This window comes from Sapajus apella, unplaced genomic scaffold, assembly GCF_009761245.1.
Source record: "Sapajus apella isolate SASKATOON/1434 unplaced genomic scaffold, GSC_monkey_1.0 scaffold55, whole genome shotgun sequence".
NCBI classification, from domain to species: Eukaryota; Metazoa; Chordata; class Mammalia; order Primates; family Cebidae; genus Sapajus; species Sapajus apella.
In genome coordinates, this window is record NW_022436995.1 from 5,916,484 (window position 1) to 5,926,989 (window position 10,506).

A 10,506-nucleotide genomic window follows, 5' to 3' on the forward strand; every position below is an offset into this window, starting at 1 on the left:
TTGCCCAGGCTGGAGTGCCATGGCACAATCTCAGCTCACTGCAACCTCTGCCTCCCAGGTTCAAGCGATTCTCCTGCCTCAACCTTCCAAGTAGCTGGGCTTATAGGCGTGTGCCACCATGCTTGGCTAGTTTTTTTGTATTTTTAGTAGAGGTGGAGTTTTACCATGTTAATCTCAAACTCCTAACCTCAGGTGATCCACCTGCCTCAACCTCCCAAAGTGCTGGGATTACAGGGGTGAGCCACAGTGCCTGGCCGGTATTTTTGAATTATTATATAGATTCTGAGAAATGTCACAGATTTGTGTAAAGATTTGTTTTACCCCTAAGTTTTTTAAGCTCAAAATAAAAGTCTTATTTCTCTTTTCATCATGAATGTCAGAATGTGTTATTCTATTTGTGATCAGCTTCTTTAGAGATTATTCAAGTTCAGAGTTATCATTTTGACTAGTTAAATGTATTACGATCATTATATTCTAGATTTAATGAACACCTAACATTATGCTTTGCATATAGTAGGCACTCCAAAAATATGTTCAGTGAATTAAAGTATCTGAGATATCTTAATAAGGTATTTAATTATGTCTTTGAGAAAAATTCTTCCATTAATACTTCATGTCACTCAAAATGTATTACCTTTTTTTGGATGATTCTTTTATTCCTGCCTTTATAGTCTTTAATATTCTGCTCTAAATCTGATTGTTTTGCTACTTTCTCTTACATAAAGCTCCTTTTAAAGGTTTAATTGCCATAAGTATTTTCTTGAGACTCATAGGTTTTATTTTGATCATTTATTGTTTTCCCACTTTCTCTTAGAAAATCTTTCATTTTCTTTTGATATATTCTATTTGATATTAAAAAAATCTTTGAGCCTTTTGTGTTTTACAGTATTATAATAACTATTTTTCTCTTCCTGAGAAGCTGTGTAACTGTTTGCTATGTAATTGATAAACATAACTTTATGTATTCTGTATTTTTAGTCTATTGAAGACAATGAAGTATATTTGCCTAATGATGAAATTTGGACCTATGATATTGATAGTGGGTTGTGGTAAGTAATTTTAAATTGCAGACTGCCTGGTCTTAGTGTCTATTATAAATGTTTCTGTAGACTATAAGGAATTGTAGACCATACTTCGAACATACTGCAGCATTTTTGAAGTCTCCCTTTTCTTTTCTTTCAATGCTTTTATTCTCTGGCTCGTTCATTCCCCTATTGTCTTTCCCACTCTATTTTTTGTCTTTTCTCTCAAGAACAGTGCTGTCTGTGAAGATTTTGTTTTATTCTGCAAATTCCCAGTTCTAGTGATGTCAAATTTTTGTGATTTTGTTTTCCTAGCAGGTTGAAAAGTTTTTACCCTGGATCTTCTTAGAGTTTTTATATTATTGGCCACCATTACATTGTAATTGTAATTGACAGTGACAGTTTTCACTGACAAAAGTACTCATGGAGTTTAAAGAGAATTTTAATTTGCCTTTCTGGAAAGTTATGGGATTCCATGTTATTTTTGCTGCAGGAGAATGCACCTCATGGAAGGAGAACTCCCAGCCTCCATGTCAGGAAGCTGTGGTGCTTGCATTAATGGAAAGCTGTACATTTTTGGAGGATATGATGACAAAGGATACAGCAATCGAGTAATAATTTCTTTAATTCAAGAGTGCAGCAAAATGTAATATTTAATGTATCATTTCTTTTCACAAGTTACAAATATTTTAAAAAGAAGTTACATAGAAAACCTTAAACTTGTAATTAAAGGCTTTAAAGCTAGATTGAAAATGCAGCAGTCCTGCTCTTCTCTTCTGTGTCTTTCTGCTTCCAAATTAACTGCATATTTAATTGATATTCATAGGACAAGAGCAGAATGGGAAAAACTCATTTCAATGTATTTTATATATCATTTTTACTCCTAAAACAGTCTCATTTTTATTCTATAATTTTTAATTTTTAATAAGTAACAAGCTTACCTATTAAAAAGAAAAAAAGTAATCTTGAATCACATTTCCTCTGGTACAGTTTTAATTTTTAAATGCCCTGTCTGCTAATAGTCTTCTCGTCTTTTAAAGCTTTATTTTGTTAATTTACGAACAAGAGATGGAACCTACATTTGGGAAAAAATCACCAACTTTGAAGGACAACCACCTACACCACGTGATAAGCTTTCCTGCTGGGTATATAAAGACAGGTAATGCAGCAGTTGTACTTAATGCATTATGTCTGTCTAAGCAAAGATAATAGCTTTTGGCTAAAATACAGAAAACTTAAAGGTATGAGTTTTTTCAAGATAGCAATTGATTTTCTAAATAATCAGTATATCTGTGGATAATGCCCGTTTTATTTCTTCATTTCTAATCTTTAAACATTTTGCTGCCTTATTGCACTGGGTAGGGCCTTGAGTAAATCCAGTGCTTGTATTTATACTTTCATTATTACCCTTTCTTTTTCTCTGAACAGTATTTATCGTTTCCGTATTTTCTGAGCATCAGTAAAACTAGATGGTAACCTCTTCATCCCTCTCTCCCTCCCATTCCTTCAATGCTAGTTTTTGTGAATCACGTTTTTAATCCTTCTGTTCCATTTTTGGGAAGAAGGGGAATTTCAGTTATGAATATTTTAGCACTCCTCTCCCTGTTTATCATTTCTTGCTAAATCTTTTAAACTATTTGTTGTGGTTTTTATATTCTTATTCTTTATGTCCTTTACTGTATTTTCTGTGATAACTGTCTTTCTTTGCTCTTTGTAACATTGTCTTTATTTCTGAGATGAGTTTTTCTCCCCTTTTATTTTTTTCCTAATTTTTTTTTTTAAAGATGGAATCTCGCTCTGTCACTCAGGCTGGAGTGCAATGGCACCATCTTGGCTCAGTGCAACCTCCACCTCCTGGGTTAAAGTGATTCTCCTGCCTCAGCCTCTCAAGTAGCTGGGATTACAGGTGCCTGTCACCATGCCTGGCTAGTTTTTGTATTTTTAGTAGAGATGGGGCTCTGCCATGTTGGCTAGGTTGGTCTCGAACTTCTGACCTCGTGATCCGCCTGCCCCAGCCTCCCAAAGTGCTGGGATTACAGGCATGAGCCACCATGCCCAGCCTTCTTTTCTAATTTCTAACAATTCTGTTTCAGTTCTTCATATTTTCTGGCCATTAGCTCTGTTATTTGAGTTGTTTTGTTCTTGTTTTAAGGGTTTTGCTAATTACTTTGTTAAACTTTGTGTTTTAAAATATCATTCAGTATTCACTTTCCAGTTTTCAGATTTGCTTGTCTCTTAAATGTTTTTAAACGATTTATTCAGTAGAGGACTAAGTAAGGTCTATACATTGTAATTGATTGATATATCTTTTTTTTTTTTTTTTTTTCTGAGATGAGTCTTGCTCTGTTGCTCAGGCTGGAGTGCTGTGGCGTGATGTCAGCTCACTCCAACCTATGCCTCCCAGGCTCAAGCGACTCTTCTGCCTCGGCTTCCCTAGTAGCTGGGACTACAGGGGTGTACCACCACACCCAGCTCATGTTTTGTATTTTTAGTGGAGAAGGGTTTCACTGTGTTAGCCAGGATGATCTCCATCTCCTGACCTCATGACCCACCCATCTTCGGCCTCTCAGAGTACTGGGGTTACAGGTGTGAGGCACCACACCTGATTGATATGTCTTTTAAGCTGCTTTTATTCTAAAGATTTCCCTTTGCTCTTTTTGGTTTTGTTTTTGAAATTTATTTGATAAAGAAACTATGTCATTTGGCTATAGAATCCCAGTAGTCTGCACTGTGTTAATTATATCTCTGTGATATTTAGCATATTAATCTACACCTTCTATTTTCTGTAAATTGGTACTTAGATCTAGAAACTTAATCAAATTCATGTTCTTTTGTTGGTTGTTGGTTTGGGAGCGAATAAAAGTACTTTGCAGTTAACTATTTTTAGGCATTAGTAGGCACATAATGTTTGGTTGTCTCTGTATGTTGGCAAGCACTGATGATTGTTGCTAGATCCATTTTCATATGAGAAGATGCAAAGTGATATATTCTAATTCTATTATTTGTTCCTAATTTGTTAATGGAATACTTCTATAAAAATTAACCTTCCTTAACTGTTTGTTAATCCTAAGACACCGTTTGTATAGGAAAATCAGGAAAAACGCTTGATTCTTTCCCCTTTTGGATTAGTGTTCAACATGAGTCATTTCTCTAGCACCTGTCAAGGTGGTCAGTAAGGTTTTAAATTATCATTTTAGAATCATGGATTTGAAATATTTGATGTCAGCCTGACATAGTGGCTCTTGCCTGTAATCCCAGCATTTTGAGAGGTCAGGAGTTCGAGACCAGCCTGGCCAACATGGCAAAACCCCATATTTACTAAAAATAAACAGCCGGATATGGTGGTGTACCAGTTCCGATTGACAGACCCTGACCCAGCAACAGATGAGCAAATGCATTCAGACACAGATATCCAGTGAAAGATCAGGCTAGGAGTCCAGGCAGCTTACAAACCCCAAGGAGGGTGCTGTAAAGAGTTAGCCTGTGTCCCTCACCAGCTTGCACTGCAGGCATTTATTCAGTATAGATTTAATGGCAAAGGCTTTGAGTCAGCTCACTTGTGGATAATTAACATGGTTGCCTTCCCAGGAGAGAGCAGTCCTACTAATGATTAAAGGTCAGGTTCAGAGGCTTAAAGCAAACGCCATTTGCAAGTAATGGCATTGTTGACTCCCCAAGTAGAAAGTAGTAACGCACCCATAGATGTTCAAGGGTAAGTCTTAGGACTACATGAGTAAACCAGCTGTTTAGATAAACTACCTTACGTTCCTTTGTACCTACTCCTGCCTAATTGCCTCTGGGTAAGAACCACTGCCTTCGGCTCATTTCTTCCTGAGGCTTTTGCAAAAACCTCCCAGCCTTCCAGGAAGGTTTGTGTCTATTTTTACAATTTTTCAATTTTTCCCACCACCCTGACTGAACCCCTACAGTAGTACATGCCTGTAGTTACAGCTACTGAGGTGACTGAGGCAGGACAATCACTTGAACCCGAGAGATGGAGGTTGCGGTGAGCTGAGATCTTACCACTTCACTCCAGCCTGGGTGAGAGAGTGAGACTGTCTCAAAAAAAAAATATTTAGGGCCAGGCGCTGTAGCTCACGCCTATAATCCCAGCAGTTTGGGAGGCCAAGGCAGGTGGATCACAAGGTCAGAAGTTCAAGACCAACCTGGCCAACATAGTAAAACCCCTTCTCTACTAAAAATACAAAACTTAGGCCGGGGCGAGGGAGGGGCGTGGTGGCAGGTGCCTGTAATCTCAGCTATTCAGGAGGCTGAGGCAGAGAATTGCTTGAACCTGGGAGGCAGAGGTTGCAGTGGGCTGAGATCATGCCACTGCACTCCAGCCTAGGGGACAGAGCAAGACTCCGTCTCAAAAAAAAAAAAGAAAATTAAAATTAGCCGGATGTGGTGGGACATACCTATAGTCCTAGCCCTTCAGGAGGCTGAGATGGGAGGATTTATTGAACCCAGGAGTTCAAAGCTGCAGTGAGCCATGATCACAGTACTGCACTCCAGCTTGGGTGACAGAGGGAGGCTTCGTCTCTTAAAAAAAATAAAAATGTTGATGTGTTTTAATTCATGAGTTATCTCTTTTATTAAGCCCAAATTATCTCATCTTTGTCAGGTGAGGCCCCCTTCAAGTTAACTCCTAAATCTTTTTGACAAGACCTCTAGCAGTCTCATCATTTATGTGCTTTTTAATATGATAAGACATTCCAGATTCATCTTGGATATTTCCTTTCCTAGACCATTATCTGCCACTTCACTAAGGAATTCTGATTCTATTTGGTGATAGAGTGTATTTACAGACTTCAATCCTAGTGCTAGGAATGTCATTGCTGTTGGGTAGGTTGTTATTTTTACACTTTTTGAGAAGTCAGAGAAAGGAAATAAAAATTATGTAAGATGAAACACAGCCTGCATTCATACAGATCTTTTTATTTCATATTCAGAACCATTCAGTTTGTAACCAAACTCACTGATCTACATTGGCTTACATTCATATGTGTCTGTCTGTCTGTCTTTCTTTTCTTTTCATTTCTTTCTCTTTCTTTCTTTTTTTTGAGACAAAGTCTCATTCTGTTGCCCAGGCTGGAGTGCAGTGATGCGATCTCAGCTCATCACAACCTCTGCCTCCCGGGTTCAAGAGATTCTCCTGCCTCAGCCTCCAGAGTAGCTGGGACTAGAGGCACACACCATCATGCCTGGCTAATTTTTGTATTTTTAGTAGAGACGGGGTTTCACTATGTTGGCCAGACTGGTCTCAAACTCCTGACCTTCTGATCCGCCCGCCTCAGCCTCACAAAGTCCCAAAGTGTTGGGATTGCAGTCATGAGCCACTGTGCCTGGCCTTCATATGTGTGTTTCAAAGTCACCAATGTGATTACTGCCTTTTTTAAAAATTGATTACCACTTTATCCCTTAATTCACACTACAATACTGGTAATACTACCAAAATATGATTTCCAAAAATAGTTTTAAAATTATTTTATAGTTCTTTTATTTTTAGCATTTATACCACTAGAGATGTACAGTCAAATCTTATATGTTTTAGTCACTTGAAAAAGTTCTCTGTGTGATTTTGCCGCCTCCTTAATACATAGATTCATTTGTTTATTTTGCTTTTTACATTTAGGGTTTGTTTTTTAAAAAATTCAATATTTTTATAATTATAGTTTACATTGTTTTCAAATAAAGAATCAAAATGTTTTGATTTTTAAGATTAGGTTTGCTTTTCTTTGAGTCAGGGTCTCACTCTGTCACCCAGGCAGTAGTACAGTGGCATCACCACAGCTCACCACAGCCTCAACCTCCAGGCCTCAGGTGATCCTCCTGCCTCAGCCTCCCAAGTAGCTGGGACCAGAGGTGCATGCTACCACACCTAGTTTTTTTTTTTTTTTTTTTTTTAACTTTTTGTAGAGATGAGGTCTCACTCTGTTATCCTGGCTAATCTCCAACTCCTGTCCTCAAGGGATCCTCCTGCCTTGACCTCCCAGAATACTGGGATTACAGGCATGAACCACCAAACCCAGCCTATTTTTTAAAACTTTATTTAAAATATATTTATATATTCTGGCTGAGAACGATGTCTCACGTTTATAATCCAAGCACTTTGGGAGGCCAAGGTGGGTAGATCACTTAAAGCCAGGAGTTTGAGACCAGCCTGGCCAACATGGCAAAACCCCATCTCTACTAAAAATACAAAAATTAGCTGGGAATGGTGGCACGCACCTGTAATCCCAGCTACTTGGGAGGCTGAGGCGTGAGAATTGCTGGAACCCAGGAAGTGCATGTTACGGTGAGCTGAGATCATGCCACTTCACTCCAGACTGGGTGACATAGTAAGACTTTGTCTCAGAAAGAAAAGAAAAAAAATACATATACATATATTTTTTTTCTTTTCCTACGAGATAGGCTTACCTATGTATTTTCTTCAGCTCGATTATTGATGGTTCTATCATTATAGGTTAAACAGTTCAGGTTTTTTTTTTTTTTTTTTTTTTTGGGACGGAGTTTCGCTCTTGTTACCCAGGCTGGAGTGCAATGGCGCGATCTCGGCTCACCGCAACCTCCACCTCCCGGGTTCAGGCAATTCTTCTGCCTCAGCCTCCTGAGTAGCTGGGATTACAGGCATGCGCCACCATGCCCAGCTAATTTTTTGTATTTTTAGTAGAGACGGGGTTTCACCGTGTTGACCAGGATGGTCTCGATCTCTTGACCTCGTGATCCACCCGCCTCGGCCTCCCAAAGTGCTGGGATTACAGGCTTGAGCCACCGCGCCCGGCCATCAGTTCAGTTTTTTTCTAACTGATTTGAAATACTACTTTAACATCTACTTAATTTCCATGTAAATTTCCATATATTTATGAAAATTAAGTAGATGTTAAAATACGTTATGTTACATATATGTTATATACTATATGTATATATACGTATGTATACTTAGTATACACTATATATACTTAGTATATACTATATGTACATATGTATGTGTGTATAGTGTATACTTTAACATATACTTAACATATATAGTATATATAATATAAAATGTTTATTTTTTACAAACCACAGTGCTTCCATTCATGTTAAAAAGAAAAAAATGTTTATTTTTATATGTGCTTTTACATATATACTTAATATATTTATACACTTAATTTCCATATATATGATTTATTTTTATGTATTTTATATATACATATATACTTATATCTTTTATAAATTATGTATATTTACTATATTAAGTGTATATATACTTTATTATATTAAGTATATGTAAAAGTATATGTAAAAGATATAATATATAAAATATAGCAGGTAAAACATAACCTTACCTCTTAAACCTAGATGTTATGAGCAATGAATATTGATTTTTATTAAATACTTTCTCTTTTGAAGTTGTTTGAGGCTTTTCCTCATTTTAAGTACTGATGTCATATATTAAATATTTTCTAATATAGTATACTTGTGTTTCTGATATAAATCTTACTTGGTTCTAAAAAGTATTTCAGCATATTGTTGAATTTTATTCACAGATATATACAAAATTTTTTAGGAGGGGTAATTGATAGCTTTGTCAGTTTGCCTCCTGGTTAGGCCTAACTTTTTGTCATTTTGGTTTGGAAAATGCATTTTAAGGGCTGGAGGCCAACATAGGACTGAACTCTTATCTCTGAACCTTGCATAGGCTTGTCTAAAGGGAGTATCTCTGAATGCTTATGGCAATGACATGTGTTTCTGTAAGCCACTATGGTTTTCTGCTTTTGTTTTTTCAGGTTAATCTACCCTATAAAGTGTTTTTGGACCTTTAAAGGTTCTCTTTTGTTGTTGTTAGTGTGTAAAAGAAACCAGTAACAGTGATTGGCCTAGGCAGGGGAATTAAGTGACTGAGAGTAGGAGGGAGACTTACTTTTGCTGTGCTTTTTTTTTCTTGAGATGGAGTCTTGCTCTTATTGCCCAGGCTAGAGTACGATGGCGTTGTCTCTGCTCACTTCAGCCTCCACCTCCCAGGTTCAAGCAATTCTCCTGCGTCAGCTTCCCAAGTAGCCGGGGTTGCAGGTGCCTGCCACCATGCCCTGCTAATTTTTGTATTTTTAGTAGAGATAGGGTTTCACCATGTTGGCCAGGCTTGTCTTGTACTCCTGACCTCAGGTGACCCGCCCATCTCAGCCTCCCAACTGCTGGGATTACAGGCGTGAGCCACCGCACCAGCTTGCTAAACCTTTTCTTAAAGGTTGTGGTGAATACATAAAACATGAAATTTTTTGCCCAGGCATGGTGGCTCATGCCTGTAATCCTAGCAGTTTGGGAGGCCAAGGTGGGTGGATCACGTGAGGTCGGGAGTTCGAGACCAGTCTGACCAACATGAAGAAACCCCATCTCTACTAAAAATACAAAAAATTAGCTGAGCATGGTGGTACATGCCTGTAATCCCAGCTACTTGGGAGGCTGAAGCAGGAGAATTGCTTGGCCCTGGGAGGCAGAGGTTGTGGGTGAGCTGAGAGTGTGCCATTGTACTCCAGCCTGGATAACAAGAGTGAAATTCCAACTCAAAAAAAATAAATAAAAATAAAAATTCTCATTTTAACTATATTAAGTATGCAATTCAATGGCACTAATTACTTTCGTAATGTTGTGCAGCCATCACCAGTACCTACTTCCATCTTTTTAATTACTCCAAACAGAAATTCTGTACCCATTAAGCAATATCTCCCCATTCTCCCTTCTGTCCAACCCCTGGTGACCTCTAATCTTTCTGTCTATAATAATTTGTGAAATAATAGGTATTTCATAAAAGTTAAATCATAAAATATTTGTTCTTTTTGTCTGGCTTATTTCACTTAACATAGTGTTTTCAAGGTGCATTATGTTGTAGCATATATTATTCCTTTTTATGGCTGAGTAATATTCCACTGTATGTATATACCACATGTTGTTTAGCTGTTTATATGTAGCAAGATGCTGTGTTGTTTCCACCTTTGGCTATTGTGAATAATGCTGCTATGAACATTGGCATATAATTTTGATCAATTTTCCATTCTTTTGAATATATATGTTAGAGTAGAGCTGCTGGGTCATTTAGTGAGTCTATGTTTAAGTTTTTGAGGAACCACCAACTATTTTCCATAGTGACTATGCTATTTTACTTTCCCACCAGCAAGGTACAAGCGTTCCAGTTTCCCCACGTCCTCACCTATGCTTACTTTGGATGTGTGTGTGTGTTTAATAATAGCTATACTAGCAGATGTGAAATGGTTTTTTTTTGTGGTTTTGATTTGTATTTTCCTAATGACTAATGATGTTGGTTGTCTTTTCATATGCTTATTGAACATTTGCATATCTTCTTTGGAGAAATGCCTATTCAAATCCTTTACCCATTTAAAAAAAATGAGTTGTCTGCCTTTTTGATATTAAGTTGCAGTAGTACTTTATGTGTTCTGGGTATTGATCCCTTATCGGATATATTTAGTTTTATTTTATTTGTCTT

The 10,506-nt window shown here is 37.4% G+C and overlaps 1 protein-coding gene across 1 annotated transcript in view; it reads left to right on the forward strand.

Annotated features, from left to right (window-relative positions):
- Window positions 1–10,506, forward strand: part of KLHDC1 (kelch domain containing 1) — a 77,299-nt gene that overhangs the window by 25,065 nt on the left and 41,728 nt on the right. Inside the window, exons 2-4 of the mRNA XM_032244844.1 lie at window positions 979–1,049; window positions 1,516–1,633; window positions 2,063–2,181. Of these exons, the coding sequence (XP_032100735.1) occupies window positions 979–1,049; window positions 1,516–1,633; window positions 2,063–2,181 (308 nt within the window). The remainder of the gene's footprint in view (window positions 1–978; window positions 1,050–1,515; window positions 1,634–2,062; window positions 2,182–10,506) is intronic.